The sequence below is a fragment of the Periplaneta americana genome, chromosome 13 (genome assembly GCF_040183065.1).
Source record: "Periplaneta americana isolate PAMFEO1 chromosome 13, P.americana_PAMFEO1_priV1, whole genome shotgun sequence".
Classification (NCBI taxonomy): domain Eukaryota; kingdom Metazoa; phylum Arthropoda; class Insecta; order Blattodea; family Blattidae; genus Periplaneta; species Periplaneta americana.
In genome coordinates, this window is record NC_091129.1 from 103434572 (window position 1) to 103454779 (window position 20208).

The following is a 20208-nucleotide window of genomic DNA, read 5'->3' on the forward strand; positions in this document are numbered from 1 at the left end:
CTGAATTGACATCCGATTTCTTGACTGAATTGACATCCGAATGCCTGACTGAATTGACATCCGACTCCCTGACTGAATTGACATCCGACTCCCTGACTGAATTGACATCCGATTCCTTGACTGAATTGACACCAAACTCCCTGACTGAATTGACATGCGACTCCCTGATTGAATTGACATCCGATTCCTTGACTGAATTTACACCCGAATCCCTGACTGAATTTAGACCCTGACTGAATTGACATGCGACTCTCTGACTGAATTGACATCCGATTCTTTGACTGAATTGACATCCGAATCCCTGACTGAATTGACATCCGAATCCCTGACTGAATTGACATCCGACTCCCTGACTGAATTGACATGCGACTCCTGACTGAATTGACATGCGACTCCCTGACTGAATTGACATGCGACTCCCTGACTGAATTGACATGCGATTCCTTGACTGAATTAACACCCAACTTCCTGAATAAATTGACATCCGATTCCTTGACTGAATTGACATCCGAATCCCTGACTGAATTAACATCCGATTTCCTGACTGAATGAACATTCGACTCCCTGACTGAATTAATATTCGATTAGCTTAAAAGTTGTTTCATTTCGAATTGAATCTTTTTCTCTGTAGTCTAGAAATTTATAATTCTCGTTATATATTTCCATGTTATTATACCCCTGGAAATATGTCACGAGAAATTGTTATAACTATTTCGCTCATGTATCAATGCACCAGTAGAGTGTTTTAAGTTTTAACCAACCGAACCCAACAACTATAAACTGCAATTTGTCGCATCTGAAGCGCATTTTCTTAATATCTTGTGCTTTATGTTCAGATATTAAATATTTTCATTGTTTGCTCAGTAATACCGAAATGGCCGTTCTAGTAAATGTAATTAGGCTTATTAAATATCTTAATTTATAACAGTCTGTTTCTGTAGGTTACAAATTATGCGTTAATATATTCTGGAAATTGTGATACTTGAATAAGACTAAGAGTTCTCATCTTGTCTATAATTCCACCGAATGAAAGTGAAAAATGAAATGTAACATCAAAATATATTTGTTTAAACTTGCTGTTTCACTAACCTTCATTTGTACAGCTATTTTCATACTTATTCTTGTAGCCTTCTGGGACAAAGTGCAGTTCCTAATTTTCATCATCATCATCATCATCATCATCATCATCATCATCATCATCATCATCATCATCATCATCATCATCATCACCACCACCACCACCACCACCACCACCACCACCACCACCACCACCACCACCACCACCACCACCACCACCATCTAACAGTCTTATGTAACTTGTTTTCCTATTTAAACATATAAAGTATGTGATATGTATTATATCCTACATTCCTGGTATTACTTCCGCTGCTACCTGAAATTTAGAAATCTTGTTCCTGGAGCTGTGAGTCACAGAGGCGGTCACGTGTTGAACTTGTCACTTCTGTCCTGGGTTGAAGCATCTATGTATAGAGCATGCAAATGACAATCTGGGGGCAATTCTCTTTTATTTTAGAATGACACTTCACCTTTTTTCAAACCACCGTGACGTGAATTAGGGCTCTTTGCCCTTTAAGAATTGTTTGGAGCTAGTATTTCTGTAACAACCAGATTCCGCGCCATGATATTGCATACAATTGACATTTTGCTACCGAAATGATTACGGCTTTATTTCTGTCTCCTGCGCTCAGACAGGGGGAAAAAGTACAGACTGCAACAAAATGACCAACTCTGTTGCACACTTAACGCATGAGATGAGATAGGTACATCTTCTTACTACTTTATTCTTCTCCACTTCTTTTTTTTAGTGGGTTATTTTACGATGATTTATCAACATCTTAGGTTATTTAGCGTCTGAATGAGATGAAGGTGATAATGCCGGTGAAATGAGTCCGGGGTCCAGCAACGAAAGTTACCCAGCATTTGCTCATATTGGGTTAAGGGAAACGTCGGAAAATCTCAACCAGGTAACTTGCCCCCGACCGGGAATCAAACCCAGGCCACCTGGTTTCGCGGCCAGACGCGCTAACCGTTACTCCACAGGTGTGGACTCCACTTCTTTCATTTCACTTTTAATTAATTTATTTCCTCGTTCTCTTTGTTATATATTCATTTCGCTGGTCTTCCTTTTAATCTTCTTTTAGCCTATATTTATGTTTACGTTTTCTTCGTTGTTCATTTTTTCTTCTTAATTTTCCATTTTCAATTTGCAGTTCCTTTCTCTTATTGTTCCATTCTTCTTTCGCTTTTTTGCCATTTTTTTCATATTTTCATACATTCTTGCTTTCCATTTTCATATCTTTCTACGCATCATTTATTTCCTTTTTCTTCCCTTCTGATAGCTTTTTTAATTTTGCAATTTCTTTGTCGTTGTCAACAGGAGGAATGGGAAGAGAAACACTTGAAAGGTATACGCGAAAACGCGTCCTTAGCAAGAAGAAATTGAGTCTAAGAAAGTGTCTATATGAGCTCCAAGCTTGTTGGCCACTTGTCTCACTCCTTCTCCTTCCTTGTCTCCTTCCTTGGAAGGAACATTGGATACTTTGAAGGGGAAAATCTAAAATGGACGTAAATTATTTTTATTTTTTAATTTTATTTTTATGCTTTATTTAAGGACGCTCGCAACAGCCAAGGTTATATCAGCGTCGTCGGTGTACCGGAATTTTGTCCCAGAGGAGTTATTTTACATGTCAGTATATCTACTGACATGAACCTGTCGCATTTAAGCACACTTCAATGCCATCGACCTGCGCCGGGCTCGAACCCGCAAATTCGAGCCAGCGCTGTACTGACTATGCTATCCAGGCCGACGTAAATTAATAGCTATTTTTCTCTAGTAATTTTTTTTACAATTTCTTTCTCTTTCTTTATTTCCCTTGTCGTTTCTTTCTTGTTTAAATTTTTCTTTTGTTTTTGTTGTTTCTTTCTTGCTTTACCTTTTGTTTTCTCTTGTCTTTTTATTCTTACTTCCGTTTCTTCTTTCTCTTGTTTCTTTTTTCCTTTAGTCTATTGTCCTTTCTTTCTTTCTTTCTTTCTTTTTTTCTGTTTATTTTCTTTCTTCCTTCTTTTGTTTCTTTTCATTTTTCGTTCTTTCTTTTCTTTTTTCTTTATTCCTTTGTGTCTATTTTCTTTCTTCTTTCTTTCTTTCAGTTCCTTTCTTTTTTCGTCCTTTCCTTTTTTCTCTCTCTATTTCTTTCTCTTATCATCCCTTCTTTTGAGAGCTGAAATTTAATTAGACTATACTACTCTACAGGGTGTACTACACTGTATTCGATGTGTACTTACGTTTGCCCGTGTCGTTCTGGTGTCTATAGCGTACGCTCCACAGCACACTGGACGTACAGGGAGTGACCGTGAGTGACAGAGGGCTGTGCTCTCGCTCGTGGAGGAAGAAGAACCTGCACACAATAAACACTTCTTAATAACAAGCACATAACTCATATTTACGCTTAATATAACTAAATATAAGATTTAATCGCATTGACTAGCAGTGTAACTCAGGTAGAGGTGTGCTTATCGATATGGAAACCGAAATAATGAGCTATTTTTTTATCGATTGATTACAAAATCGATATGTCGATAGAAATTTCACATTTTGTTCGTCCACGTTTGACTATCTTGTACAGGGTGTTTTAAAAAGGGTTTTCCTTATTAACTATTTGTACTAACTAAATTGCTTTTATTATAGTCCAATCTTTAGTTCTGCATTTTACTTTCCTTTTTGTATTATAGTATTATTTTCATGTTGTTTAGTGTCAATTTTGTTATGCTATTATTTTTTTTATAACATGTTAGTACTCTGTTCTTTATCTTTTTGTTAAATTTTCACTGCTTGTATACTTTGTGACTTGGTAGAGAAGATCCTATGGCCTTAACTTTGCCAGTATAAATAAACAAACAAACAAATAAATAAATAAATAAATAAATAAATAAATAAATAAATAAATAAATAAATAAATAAATAAATAAATAAATAAATAAATAAATAAATAAATAAATAAATAAATAAATAAATAAATAAATAAATAAATAAATAATATTTTATGAGGTGTTAGAACACATCTAAACAAGTAAAAAAGTTTCATAAACATGTGTCCTGAAATCAATATCTTCCGAGATATTACAACTTAACTTGTTCATAGCAGATGCTCGATGTGACTTTCATTCATCATAACTAGACATGGCATCTTGGGGACCGATGAGTTAAGTTGGCTGGAACACGGACTATACAGTGAGGCTTCGTTGCTAGTGGCAGAAGATAGAGGTATACAGAAACATCAAAACTCCAGGAGGGTTGTTTACTACTTAATGTGTGTTGACCTTGTAGTTCAGAATCGGGCACGGATCTTTGAGTTTTAATATTATACAACTATTGTATGTTGGTCATCTAATGAACATAAACACTGCTTGCAAGGAACAATGGGTACATAAGAACATTTATAGAAAATTAAATATATAGGCCTAGGCCTAATATATTAAAAGCGAAAATAACCTAAATACATCTGTCTTATTTAATGCAATGTGCTATCGTAACATGTTTTAAAATAATTTTGCCTTAATTTTTCATAGATTGGCAACTTTTTATTTGTGTATTTTTCAATAAAGACTTTAAGTGGGGATTTTGTAGTTTAAAGATCTCTCACAAATCCAGTCAAAATTGTGATTGTTTATTTGAAATGGAATTACCTGTTGGCAGATCTTCAATTTCGATTTTCGATGTAAGTTTTCTATTTTCTGTGTGTTTTCTAGTGTTATAATGTCCCTGTATATATTGACGTTTGTCATCCCGCACGTTTACGCTACACAGTTTGCAAGTAATTTCCCGTTCACTTCAAAACACTCGCCTCCAAATTCTGTCACAAATTGATGCCTCTTAGATTCCTTTTTCTACTACAGATGCGCTATCTATGGAGATAAGTAGCGTACTGACGGGTAGTTACAAACTGTGTGTCTCTTGTGGTGAACAAACAGTTGATTTCCTAGTGTTCCTCCCTACATACTCGTAGTCTGTTGTGTACCTGTACCGCTCTTGCAGCTATACACAAGCTTATGTTCCAGCATTCAGTTAACTTGCTTGCACAGTGTTCCCCTCAATCCATTCCCAAGATGCTATGTCTGATCATAACACATCCTTCTGCTCGACGTCTTAGGCAACCATGCAATCCTTCAGACAACCCTGGTTGATTTCGAAGACATGCTCTTGTAGCGTTTGAACGTCTCAATGGGTGTTACATATATCAGAGCCTTCAAGTGCCCCCATAACCAAAAGTCGAAGGGATTAAGATCTGGAGAACGAGCAGGTACAGAACCTCCCCGCCCAATACATCGAAGACGACATGCCCGTCTGACTCAGTTATGGGAGGGCTGGTGCTCCGTCATGCATAAACCACATTTGTGGTTTTTGATGGTAGGTATGGTACTATCTCCAGCAAGACGGGCAATTGGTTTGCTACCAAAGGCCGATACTGAGAAGTAGTCAATCTACGGTTTAGAATATTAACCTGTCACCAACACACGAATTTTAAAGTACGTTTTTGTAAACTACTAATTTTAGGATTGACGTTTATTGAAATTCTTTTGTCGTTATGCGTATTACCACCTCTCAATATATTAGACCTTTTTAACACAATCTTTTAATTTGCAACAACTAAGATGTAAAATTCGTAAAATCCTTCTTCAAGAACCAATCCTGTAAATAATTTTCTAAGACAGATTATATTCGTAACATCCATATGGACTAATGCCGACGGACTGCAGAATAGTGGAGATATCATGTTTGCTCACGCCTTAAAATTAGTTGGCGAATAACAAGAAGCCTCATGTGCAGTGCCAGACGGATGGTTTTAATCACTCCTTCGAGGCGCAGGGAGCTTTATTCTGAAACAGCGCAGGTGCTGACGCGAAAAACTGGAACGGAACATTTTTGTTTTATTCCTTGCTATACTTACTGTCAGGGGTCGATCCCTTGTTATTTCTAGCCCTGTGCTGTCCTGAAAGACTTACGATTAAATGGAAGAGAAGCTGCAAGTGTGACTTTTTAACGTTATACATTTATGCACTTCACATTCGAGAAATCTGGTTATATTTTCTGTTAATATTGTTACGTCATTAGTTACAATAGGTCTTAGATTACTGAAATTATAGTGTTTTTAAAACAAAGTACTTTCGAATTTAGCAAGCCGTAATGAAAAATAAAAAAGAAACATATGATTGCGCCATCATAGTCGATTCGTTATCATTCGTACACAAATAGGAATGATTAATAAATGCCGGGAGTATAAAGACAAACATAGTTAACCTAATAGTGTCTAATTCAAAAGTACTTAACTGTGGTATCCATTTATAATTGAATCCATAATTTAGCCTATCTGTATGTTACTATATTGCTATTCATTACGATTTCAAACAACTGATTGGCGTCATATTGATGTGTGAATCGTTTCGACAGTGAGGTTATAAGGAAAGCAAGGGGGATACAAGGAGAGCAGGAGGAATGCAAGGAGAGAGGAGTGAATAGAAGAGCAGGAAGGATGAAAGGAGAGCAAGGAGGTTGCAAGGAGAGCAGGGGTTACAAGGAGAACAGAGGGGTTATAAGGAGAATAGGGCTTATAAGGAGAGAAGTGGGTTACGTGGAGAACAATGGAATTCCAAGGAGAGCAGGGGATATAAGGAGAGCAAGAGGATACAAAGAGAGCATGAGAATAAGAGGAAAACAGGGGGTACAAGGAGAGCACGGGGGTTACAAAGAGAGCATGAGGATGCAAAGAAAGCAGGGGGATACAAGGAGAGCAGGAAGATACAATGAGAGTAGGAGGATAAAAGGAAAACAGGGGATACAAGGAGAGCAGAGGGTTACAAGGAGAACAGAGGGGTTATAAGAAGAACAGGAGTGAACTGGGTTACGTGAAGAACAGTGGAATTAAAAGGAGAGCAGGGGATACAAGGAGAGCAGGGAGAGACAAAGAGAGCAAAATATTAGGAGGAAAACAGGGGATACAAGGAGAGCAGGGGGTTACAAGGAGAATAGAGGGGTTGTAAGGAGAACAGGAGTGAAGTGGGTTACGTGGAGAACAGTGGGATGACAAGGAGAGCAGGGATACAAGGAGAGCAGGAGGATACAGAGAGAGCAGGAGAATAAGAGGAAAACAGGGGATACAAGGAGAGCACGGGGGTTACAAGGAGAGCAGGAGGATGCAAAGAGAGCAGAGGGATACAAGGAGAGCAGGAGGATACAAGGAGAGCAGGAGGGTAAGATGAAAACAGGGGATACAAGGAGATCACGGGGGTTAAAAGAAGAGTAGGAGAATGCAAAGAGAACAGGAGGATACAAGGAGAGCAGGAGGATACAAGAAGAGCAGGGGATACAAGGAGAGCAGGACGATACAAGTAGAGCAGAAGGATACAAGAAGAGCAGGAGGATACAAGAAGAGCAGGGGATAAAATGGAAAGCAGGAAAATACAAAGAGAACAGGGGATATAAGGAGAGCAGGAGGATACAAGGAGAGCATGAGGATACAAGGAGAGCAGGGGAATATCTGGAGACAAGCCGAACAAGGGGAGTATAAGGAGAACAAAGGGAATACCAGAAAATGAAGAGGAATACATCGAGAAGACAAGGAGAACAACGGAAATAAAAGCATAACATTTGAAGACCAAGAGAAAAGATGGATACAAGAAGAACACGAGGGATTGCATTTTATAAGACGATAAGTTCCCTAGTGATCCTGTTATTCTACTCGGACTCAGGAGGTATAAAATTTAGATTTTCAACTTGGAAAACCGACACCGTAGCTAATGGTGAAAAAAATTAGAGTCATTCTAACATTGCCTGATCTGGTGACGCCATAAACAAATCACGACTATGGACAATGAGGTGTTTTAAAATAACCGCAATCTTAACAACTAGAAATTGGATTGTTTCACATGGAACTTGCATCCCGTAAGGAAAAAGGAAGCTTTTTATTCTTTTTATACGGCCTTTATAATGAATTCAGAGCGTCTAACCTGAGGGATTTCAATAGACGCAGATAGTTATGCAAATGTTTTACTATTAAAAAGACGTGCAAATGTCATATACAATGTTCCAAGGACATTTCTCTGAATTGAAAGCAAGGGGCAAAGACACAATGGAGCCTTCCTTTTATAAACGTGTTTTAATGCATTTTATCATTATACTGTACAACAGAGGTCGGTGAACACTCGATGCGGCAAGAATACCTGTGATAACGTCCGCAATGCTCTGAATAAGACGTGGGGTAAGAATTTTGGAATTAAAAGTGTCGTTAAATCAAATACCACTAATACTATGTGATATATAGCTCTGTAAGGGACGGTAAATCCTAGTGAATCACTCTATATATCTGTCCCAATCTCTGCTGCATATGCTAAAATTATTGTTCTGGTTGCTATTTTGTAAATACGAGCTTTACTTTTATTGCCATACGTTTGTATTCTCATATGAGATCGCTCATGCTTTCTGATATTTGAGCTATTACATCAGTATGTTTCTACATTTTGCTTTAGGGGTATATGTACGTGAACGACCACAAATATCAGAAAATGCAGGCTCTAAATTTCTAAACTTTTATAAGAAAATGAACTCACAATGGAAAAAATTTGCAAATTTTATTAGAACTTAAATATCTGATAAAAGTATAAAAAAGGTTACTAATAATATTTTTAAACCAGTTTTATCAAAGTATGAATAAAAAAAAAAAAAACAAAAAAATTCTGCAATTACATCATTTGGTAACCATAACATTGTTATGGTCTCCCTGACATCTTTAATATTTTTCCTGCATGTAATAAACACTTATTTCTGAAAAGTAGACTACTCTCAGACATGTAGAGTTCTTTATTTTAATACAAATAATTTTTTATTTGTCCTATCTAAAATATATTAAAATTTACATAATGTTTTGTGACATAATTTTTGTTTTCAAAGAAATGGGTATTATTGTAGTCTATCTTTTGCATAAATGCATGTTAAATCAGTGTACAAAATTTCAGAATTCTATCTCTAATGGTTGCGGAGTTATGAAATAATGTGTGAAAATTGTCAAATTTTGGAAAATTTAATTTAAAGTAAAGAGTGAATTCTAAAAAAAATATTATTAGTAACCTTTTTTATACTTTTATCAGATATTTAAGTTCTAATAAGTCTTGTTGTCGTACATTGTAATTTTTGTCCAATTCTGAGTTCATTTTCTTACGAAATTTTAGAAATTTACAGCCTGCATTTTTAGATAATATTTGTGATCGTTCACGTACATATTCCCTTAAATTCTTGTGGTTTTTAAACTCTAAACTGCCATGTAAATTAAATTATATCTGTTCCATTATTTTTTCTTCCACTTTTAATTTGTACCCTATTGGCTCTCTGGAAAAGGTTATATAATTATGTAATTCTATTTTTACTTATTTTCAATATATTGGCTTATTTCGTAGCAGTGGTATAGAATCGGTATAACGACATTTGTGAACATCTTCCGTTCCCGAGAGAATGGTCAGAAATTTGAAGGTGACACACTCGCCATACTGTATATTTCCAAGGAGTGCGTTTATCAGACAATAAAACGAGTATCATCACAGGGGCGTTAGATGATATAAAAATGCATTAATTTTCACACTGAGTACACTCAGTTACTTAGCCTACTGAATTGTAATATTGTGCAATACTGGTAGTATGTAGCCTATATAAAACATAATTACTTCGTTCCGTAACGAGATATACAGTATACAGGGTTGTTTCCGATCTCTGATAACGAATTTGAATGACATGTGCGTCAGGAGTCACACGACAGCTGAACTGTGGCGCAAGGTGACAGACCAGTAGTGAGTGATCTCATAGTCAGAGTGCACGGCGACTCACAGCAGAAATTCTCAAGAAAATCGAGCCTTTTTTTTTGGAGGGGTACATAACAACCCTTTCCGATGCGAAGTACAGTTAAGTGAAAATAAAAGAAGCCTGTAATAAACAAGGTTTCGTTATTTCTAAGAAAGGCATCTTCTGTGTACTTTATAAGATTGGTAAAGCCTGAATGGAATTAATTTGTATCATCTCGTGGGGTGCGGCGACTTGTGACGGGGAGTGGATTTGCTTCCTTTTTGCACTCTGGAATTAATCCCATCCGAGCTTTGCCAGTCTTATTAGGTACACACAAGATGCCTTTCTTGGAAATAACGAAACCACATTTTTGCAGGCTCCTATAATTTTCACGTAACTGTGCTTGGCATCGGAAAGACTTGCTGTGTACCCCACCCAAAAAGGCTCGATTTTCTTGGGCATTGCTACTGTGATACACCGTGCACTCTGATTATGAAATCACTCGCTACTGGTCTGTCACCTCTCGCCACAATTCAGCTGTCGGTGTGATTCCTGACGTACAGCTGTCAAAAGAAAAAGTGGCCGCTCTCCTGAAACAAAGTTCCCTTCGGGTATCTTCGATACAATTCGGAGACAGGCGATGTTACATGCTGTTGGACCACGTTGCCTGATATCTACAGTTATAATTGAAGTATTCTGTGTGTTATTCGATAGCGTAATGGTAGCGTTCAGGCCTCTTATTCATGAGATCCTGCGTTCGACTACAACCTCGTGGTTTTTATGTTCTTTTTGTTCTGTTTTTGAGAGAGACAAACTATACATAATGGCTCCTTTCTCTTTTACGATTATTTTAGTAATTAACATCAGGTTCATTAATATATTATGCCATGACTTTATCATTATGATATTGTGGCTGCAAATGGAAAGAAAAAAGATTTTATTCTCAATAAAAATATCTTTCGTGGCATAAACAAAACAAATTTACTGGCGTCGGCCTTAAACATTCAAACAATTAAGCGTTCAAAAAACAAAACAAAAAGCCACAATTCAATATTTAGTCTATCTTCCTCTTATCTCTATCATCTTGCAGTCGAGTGGGCATGGAATCGACTAGTCTTTGCAAATAGAGACTGTTCTTAGACACGATATTCCAGGCATTCTGAACATACATACATAAGTGTTCTGTCCATGGGCAGGTCTTTCATTGCAAACCCAGCAATTTCCAATCTTTCCTATTTTCTGCCTTCCTCTTAGTCTCCGCATATGATCCACATATCCTAATGTCGTCTATTATTCTTTTCAACCAGAGACCCAACCAATTCCTTTTTCTCTTTCTAATCAGTTTCAGCATCATTCTTTCTTCACTCACTTTTTCAAACACAATTTTATTTCTTATTCTGTCTGTCCACTTCACACGCACCGTTCTTCTCCACATCCACATTCCAAATGCTTCAATTCGTTTCTCTTCATTTCGTCGTAATGTCCATGTTCCTTCACCATGCAATGCCACATTCCACACAAAGCACTTCACTAGTCTCTTCCTTAGTTCTTTTTCCAGAGGTCCGCAGAAGATCCTTCTTCTTCTATTAAAAGCTTCCTTTGTTCATGTTTGCAGTTTTTCTTGGGAAGGATAGGCCTAAATGCGGTAACATCCCGTTGCTTTCCGCACACCACTATCTCTTTCGCATCTTATTAAATTCCAGGGGGCCCAAGCGTGGAGATGAGGAGAGTGGATTTGACTAATTGGGCCCTCCGGACTTCACCGAAAGTCACGGCAAGGGTTAAATATTAATTCTATCAGGATGTTTGACCCGATCAGAGACCGGGAAATCTCAATTAGCCTTTGCCCCCCGCATCCTGGACTAGCTTCTACGGATCATCAGACAATCTCAGAGTGTGATTGGGCCAATTTTTCCGAAAATGTTTCCACACTTTTGCCCTCGTAGCTCAGCGGACGAACGTCGGAATTTAGATGTCAACGTCTCAGGTTCAATTCCTCGTTACTCCTTTTCATTTTATTGTGGTTCAAGATAGTATAATGTAATAATACAAAAAGAAAAACTAATACCAGTATTATGCAACTGGATTTTTCCAAACCTAATATTAAATTTATGTTATTTATATCGCTGAAGAACGATTACAATATAAATAACTTGAATATTATTTATACAGTATAACTAAAGAAAGATAACAGAATATAAATGATAAATATCGGTTTGTTTAATTAGTATAAGATATTATATAATACTTATTTAATTATCTAAATAAAATAACCTATTTTACAAAGAAAGATGGTTATTTGTGTTATAATAATTACTTACATAAAATACAGATTATTTATATTGCGAAAGAACAATAACAATATAAATAACTTGAATATTATTTTATAATGCTAATGAAGGAAAACAGAATATAAATAATAACTTGAATATTATTTATATCGCTAAAGAACGATAACAATATAAAAAATGTGAATATTATTCATATCGGAATTTCACAGACTTATTACAGATCTATTTAAGAAATTGTAGAAGAATAGTAATTAGTAATAGTGTCCTATTTATTCTTCTTGGAGCCAAATTTGTAACTTTTAAAAGTGTGGTTACTATGTTGAAGTGTATGTGTTGCAACGGATACTTGATTTGTTATTATGAGAGTCAGTTATGGGATGCTTGATGTCGTCGCAATGTCGTAATTATAGTTTGATTGTGCTTGTGTGACTATTGTGTATTAATTTAGGATGTATGGTACAGAAAGCTGCATATTTGTGTTATAGAAGTGTTACGTATGTGTGTTGTTAATGTTTTTGTATGTTTCAAATTGATAACTGATATTTGTTTTGCAATCGCAATGCCTAATTTACGGATTGTTTATGTTTTGTTTACATCGCGTAAGCTAATTTAATTTTCTTTTCCATTCTCTTTATGCTTATCTTTTTTGTGTATAAAACTATAGCCCTAACATACATATGTAAAATAGGGCTAACCCCCATTGGAGATACAATAATAATAATAATTATTATTATTCATATCGTTATAAAACGATAACAGAATACAAATGATGACTTGAATTTTATTCATATCTCTAAAGAACGACAACAAAATATAAATAATGTGATATCCATAAAGAACGATAACTGGATATAAATGATAATTTGAATATCATTTACATCGCTAAAGAACGATTAAAAATAAAATGAAAACTTGAAGAAGGCCCGAACCCACAACCTTTGGATAATTAAAGAAGCACTCTACCGCTGGTCTACGAGGCGCAGATATGGAACACTTTCATAGTTCCGGAACTGCTTGTACAAGCACATGCATCGTGTAACATCGCCGCGACCCGAAGTGGACTTGAAAATATTTTGACAACTGTACATGATGTCATTCAAATTCGTTATCAAAGATCGGAAACAACCCTGTATAGTAAAATTAGTACTAACTAATTGGGACTGTCACTATGTTTATAGAATACATTTAGTAAGACAATTCAATCGAAGCGCAATCGATTAAGCGTTCTGCAATTCTTGTTTATTTCTTTTTTGTCACCGAGAAATAAAACTAAAACAATTAGGAATTTTTTTGCAGTATAGTTTTGCTATTGATTTCTGCAGTGCATATTTATGCAAGTTGCCGCTATCGTTACGAACCAATTTACATGTACGCTCGCGCAATCCGTGTTTTGACTATTAAATAGTAGCATTATGGCACTTGTTTCTTTCAAATGAACTGGGAAGTGGTTACTTAGTTACCAATATAACTTGAGCCGTGACGAGGCTGTTTGAGAGTATAAACACGTCATACATATGTAAATACGCAAACCGGTGTGTAATGACGAAGTGGGTGGATTTATTGGAGCAGCTGACTGTATTTCAGTAAAACGCGAAGTATTCTGTGTAAGGGTGGGGGGGATGTAATTGAAGAGTTCTTTTGAAACAGTTCGGAAAATGGACCAGTTTCGGAAAAGAACAGATTATTGGAATATTCTGTTTAGAAACAGCATTTGCTCTGAGCAGGCAGAAATGTGATTTGGGAAGCCAGATTCCGAAATGGTAGGGAGCTGATAAAAAGAGAAGAAAGTAAGTTATATTTATTTAACCTGTTAGAGATAAGGCCATCAGGCCTTCTCTTCCCCTCTACCAGGGGATTACAACTACAATATTAAGAATACAATTACAATTATAATTACAATTAATATTAAATTTACAAATACAATAAAAATTAAAGTACTAAAAGATTAACTGATTAATAAAAGCTAGACAGTTTATTGTAAAAGTTAAGAAGAGAGAAGCATTTCTTTTATTGATTGAGTAAAAATTAAACCTACTCTACGCAGTAAGAAAATACTTAATAAGCTTGCTTTTGAACTCTACTAAATTCCGACAGTCTCTGATGTCACTGGGTAGGGTATTCCACAAGCGCGAGAGCGAGATTGTGTATGATGATGAATACGATGATGTCTTATGTGTTGGTATGGCTAGTTTGCCGCTATTTTGTGTGCGTGTGAAGAGATTATGATATGATGACAGGTAACTGAAACGGGAGGCAAGGTAGATAGAAGATTAGATATGAAGATTAGAAGAAATAAAGTACTCTAATACAATAAAATAGATATTAATTGACTTATTAAAACTAAATTTCGTTAATATTAGCTTCACCAAAACGTTTGAACGGACTCGACATTTCCAGTTGACTATCTATGCGGGAAACAAATGACTATCGCAAAGCATGTTTCATAGTACCATAAAGAATTTACAGTTTGAAATGTTGGCAAAGAAAGAAACAAATGCTAGGGTAGTGATAAAAACAAACAAATGTTAGGGAAATGATCAAAATAAACAAATGTTAGGAAAGTGATAAAATTGTAGCGATAAACTGCCATGATTGGTTAAAACGCATCCTTTCGCACCGTTTTATTGATCAAAAGTAGTATGACGTAGTAAAAGTGTAATAGTATAAATTTAGTTTACCAAGCGTGTAAAGTGAATAAACTTAATGTTTCCTACCTTGTAATCGAGGCAAGGTATTTGAGGGTGAGTTTGTGTCATACTTTACAAGAATAATAATAATAATAATAATAATAATAATAATAATAATAATAATAATAATAATAATAAACAGCAACAATAACAACACTACCAAGTCTATAACCTAACGCCATATCAGGAAAATTTATGTGAACTCCGTCATTCCACTACTTTTCTTCTTTCTAAAAGTCTTCTACAGGTATTGTGAGTGTCCAATTATAATAGACTGTTCGGGAGTGTTGCACTATCCATACTGCTGATGTGCGGTTATGCGCAACCTTTTAAGTTAAAAATACTCGGATCTCTTCGGACTGTCATGTTTAAACAAATCTTGCACGTGTGTGTGTATCATAAGGAACAGGATATGGAATAAACTTAAAATCTGTCCAGGTTTACTGAAACCCTAGTAGCTTGTTAATGCATTTCCCGACACTTTTATTGAGCTAGAGCCAAATAGTTCAAGGGGTGCTCAAAAGTAGCAGGGGCTGCATCTACACGGGTCTCCTTTCCTTGTTTTATTTTTAATTTACCTCCCTCCGTTTTCTGTGAAATAAATCCCACCAGTGACGTCGTCGGCTTTCTAATTCGGATTGAGCCGACCAGCACATATGATGTCAAGACATGGCTATGTGAGACATTCATCTCCTTTAACTCTCTACACGCAACATTTACAGCGGGGTCGGGCCTCTGCCAGTTTCCTCTGGTGTTAATAGCTAACAGAACTAAGCTTGTAACAGCGGAGGATGTTAGAGAAGCTCTCATATCAAGTAACATGACTTGGTTGTAATAATAATAATAATAATAATAATAATAATAATATTAATATTAATAATAATGTCAATGAAAGTGGTAAGTGTAATTGTTATAGAATAGCATGTCCCGCCCTCTTATGGTTGTTATCATGTAAGTCATTTTAAATGTTTTCATTTCAAAACTTTATACTGAACCAAATAACTACATATTTCCATAAAAATGAACATTATTATGCTTCAAAATAATTAAATACATTTATATAGCAACCCTTCTTTTTTAAATTGCATATTGGAAGTACTTGTTACTCAAAAATGAACAAAATATTTAGTTGGCACAGAAACTAGTGGACAAAGAAAAATTGGAAAAACATTATGGACCCAATAATTCTTGATCGAAATGTTGGTGGAAAAATTTTTTGGTGGACGAAATGTTTGTTGGACTAATTTTCTTGGGCAAAATAGCTGTGGACGTGAGATAGTGGACAAATTGTCTGATGGACGTACTGCTGTGAACGTATCGTCCTGGAAGCATTTCTTGAAGGACAAGACCTTAACGAAATATTCAACTTAATTTTAATTTAATAAAAAACTTACTTTTATTATTCGTAGATGTACACAAGTAGGGGTGAATAATAATTAATGCGAGTAGAATTAAAACAGAAACAGTCAATTTAACGTAGTATAATTCTAAAGTACTTAGGAATGATATTAATTTACAGACGAATCCAGTTCTTTGTAATAACATTATTACAGTGTTCATTACAATTGAAGACCTAACATTATAAATGTGCTAAGTACAACTTTTCAAATTTCATTTTATTCAATCTAAGAGAGGAACATCCATATGAGAATATCATACTAAATTGTCTTTGTCGTAGCTCAACTGTAAGTGACTCATTCGTGCGCCAAAAGACGGTGTTGTAGGTATCTCAACATGCATTTCGCAGTGTGTTTTTCATCAATATATCAAAGTTGTTTTTGGCACTTGGCACATTTAGAATGTTAAGTCCACATAACAACTGACTGGCGTCATATTTACGTGTGAATCATTTCGACTATTAATCGCATTGTTTTCTCGAGGGTGGGCCTCGTGAAATAGGAAGCGGTTATGGAGTATAGTTAACGAGAAGGCTCCACCTTGTTAAGCTTTGATTTCTCTAAACCGACGCATGAGAAGTGCGACGTGCGAGGCCCGCCTCTCACAAATCCGGACTACACGAGAGATAGTAAGTGGTTTCTATAACTGCGAGGTGCGCAGACCTCGAATCTCGCAGTTATAGAAACCACTCACTATCTCTCGTGTAGTCCGGATTTGTGAGAGGCGGGCCTCGCACCTCGCACTTCGCAAGCGTCGGTTCAGAAAAACCAAGGCTTTAAGTTTAAATGCGGGGAGTATATAGACAGAAATCAAAATAAATATTAAAATTGAAGAGTCCACGGAAAGAACATGCTAAGTCACTCTCTTCTTGTTTTTTTTTTTTTTTTTTAATTATTGGTTTTCTTGGTGTCATATGTTATCTCCTGTAGCTATATCAAAACGACGAAAACCTTCTCTGTAACATAGTGTCTTAACATGTAAATGAATATAGTCTTGACAGTGTTAAAATTAAAAAATACACTTCTACTATAAAACATGCTTTGCGGTCGTTATTTTTTACCGCATAGTCAACTGAAAATGGCGGCTCCATTCAAACGTTTTGATGAAGCTAACATTAGTGAAATAGAATTTTAGTAAGTCAATATTTTATTGTATTATAGTACTTTACTTCTTCTACTGTAATCTTTATATACTTTCTACTTCTTCTAATCGTGTAATAGTCAATTAAATCCCACTCGAGTGTTGATTTTCTCTAGATAAATCAAAACCTCTAGTGAGTTTGTTGTTAAAAAATTTTATATTGGGAAGACCCGTAATATTTCCACTGCTATGTTGTATTTCAGAAAAGTTAAACTTACGTGTCGGCTGATAGATGATACTGCGACTACTATGGCTTACAACGGTGTAACAAATTAGTATTGTACGTTTTAATGGAAATTACATGGACAGCGGAAGCTAATGTTGACAACTGGAACTATGTGTATGTGATTATATTGTACGTATAATGGATTACCTGTGTTTACCACTATTTCATTGATTGAATTCTTCTTTTGGTTATGATGTTTACCGCGATGGTAAAATTCTTCTACTATGTTCAGAGTATTATTACTATTGATCAATTTTACAATATGTAGTTTTTTTTCGAAGTTTCTAAATTCATTATTATTTTTAATAACATAGCAAACTTCGATTTAATTCTCATCCTACTGTGAACATAGGAAGAAGCAAGTGGATGTAAGATGCAATTATTCTACAGTCATATTGTTTCTTCAACTGTAAAACGTCCTGAGTGGCAGAGTGGTATAGGTCTGGCCTTCTGTGCCCGAGGTTGCGGGTTCGATCCCGGCCAAGGTCGATGACATTTAAGTGTGCTTAAATGCGACAGGCTCATGTCACTAGATTTAGTGGCACGTAAAAGAACTCCTGCGGGACAAAATTCCGGCACACCATCATATGATAACGCAGAATTTCTGCCGGAAATATCATACATCACAGTAATATGATATGCGTATATAATCACTTTGTCATTTAAGACGGCGCTCATTCCGTCGGATCCCGGCCACTTTGTCACTCGTAATGAGTGCATCTCTGCACATTAGTGTGTTGGACATTGTGCCACTGTCACACATCTGTGACACAGTGCATGAGGGTTGGCCACTAAAGGGAAACTTAAGAGGTGGAGCTTAAACTGAGAGGATTCAATCCGGCATTGGAATTGGAATCCGGTGTGGCTTAGTGGATAGAGCGTCAGCAGGTAGAGCTGAAAACCCGGGTTCGGATCCCGATGCCGGAGAGAATTTTTCTCCTCTCAATCGATCCTTCATCATATGATAACGCAGAATTCCTGCACGGAAATATCATATCGTCGCCTGAATGCAAGAACTAGGTAACTTGATTTTTCATATTTTGTGACATTGCCTATTTACTTATTATTGCACTAAGGAATATGTCTCGTTTTCTTTTACCTATTTGTTGTATTGGAAAATAGATGTTGCTGGTATCGTTCGATCAGTTACCTAGATCCTGGATTACATTTTGTGCGATTTTTGCTATGCTATAAAAGAGGTAACTAAAAAACGCAAATTTCGAGTTACCTAGTTCTTGCATTCAGGCGACGATATGTACTTCGGCACATCACAATAACCACTACAGTTGCGAGCGTCGTTAAATAAACCTAGAAAAAACTGTAAAACACAGCTAATTTCATGATCTCCCTTTGCCAAAATTCCAGCTCACTATCACCATTTATATCGATGTTAGACAACTAAGTATTTGATACATAATCTGTAAATAGTATATTATAAATATTCGGAATCTTCTTGCGCAGTTCCTACCACTCAGTTTAAATACCCAAATCTAAATCATCGTGAAAACGTCTAATTTTATATCGCAATTGTTTGAGCGCACTTTTATTGAGTTTATGGATGTGTTTGTATGTGTGTATATAAGAGCACATTTATTTAAGTGTATATTCCGTTCTTATATTTTACTCTCTGTTTTTTGTTCGTGTTTTTTCTACTAATTACTCAATTGTTTTTGTTTTCAACTTCATTTTATACCCTTTTCTAAGTTTATTTTCCTTCTGGTTGCATTTGTTTTATGTTTCGCTTACATGGATATCTCGATTGTCCGATTTATTTTCGTTTAACAGCTGTTTCTCGTCTCGGCCCCTTCAACTGAAAGATAAGTAAGCACAGGTAAAGCAGGCGGCTGCATTACCAGCGAGTTGCATCTGAACACGCGGTTCTGATTTCTGATCGTGTTTAGTCTACAACGGCCCCTGTAAACACTCGCGGACATGCAATCAACATTTACAGCGGGTTGGGAGGGATGCAGGAGTCGTCGAACTTTTATATATATTTTTAAAACTGTGCGATAAAGAAAAACGTAAGAAAAATCCTAAGTCGTTATTTTGCGCTGGTTTCAGATCCGACGTCCAGCTGTTTCGTTTCTTCAGTTTGTGAACGCACTTTGTTTTGAAGTTGAGGGAGGTGTGTTGAACAACGAAGAAGTTTACCAATAGCTGAAACTTGTGTTTACAGTGAAATAGAATGTGTACGCGTGTTTCTGTCATTGTATAACATACAATAATTCTTACTAGGAAGCACAGAGATACCACTAAACCGTGACTCGATCACCTGTCGACTTCATATCAAAAATGACAGAAGATTTAATGAAATCTCAATGATTGCGTGAGACATCTATTCTCGAATTGAAGTAATAAAATTCAATGTATACTTTCTTTACCACTGCACTGGATTTTGTTTGATGTTCATGTGCTTACATAACCCCGGCATTCATTGTCATTCTCAATTGGGAAATGGGAGGAGGAACATTTGCGTCTCTGCAAGGGACTGAGAAAAATCGAATATGTGATATCCAAGCCCTTTGGCCACTTGTCTCACTCCCCGAGTTTCACCGTTCCACTGAAGGAACTTTAGAGAATTTTGAATGGAAAAGCCGAAAATGGACTTCATGGCTATCACAT

The 20208-nt window shown here is 36.1% G+C and overlaps 1 protein-coding gene across 1 annotated transcript in view; it reads right to left on the reverse strand.

Annotated features, from left to right (window-relative positions):
* nord overlaps positions 1–20208 on the reverse strand; it is a 164859-nt gene that overhangs the window by 45886 nt on the left and 98765 nt on the right. The window contains exon 3 of the mRNA XM_069843709.1: positions 3304–3416. Within this exon, the coding sequence (XP_069699810.1) occupies positions 3304–3416 (113 nt within the window). The remainder of the gene's footprint in view (positions 1–3303; positions 3417–20208) is intronic.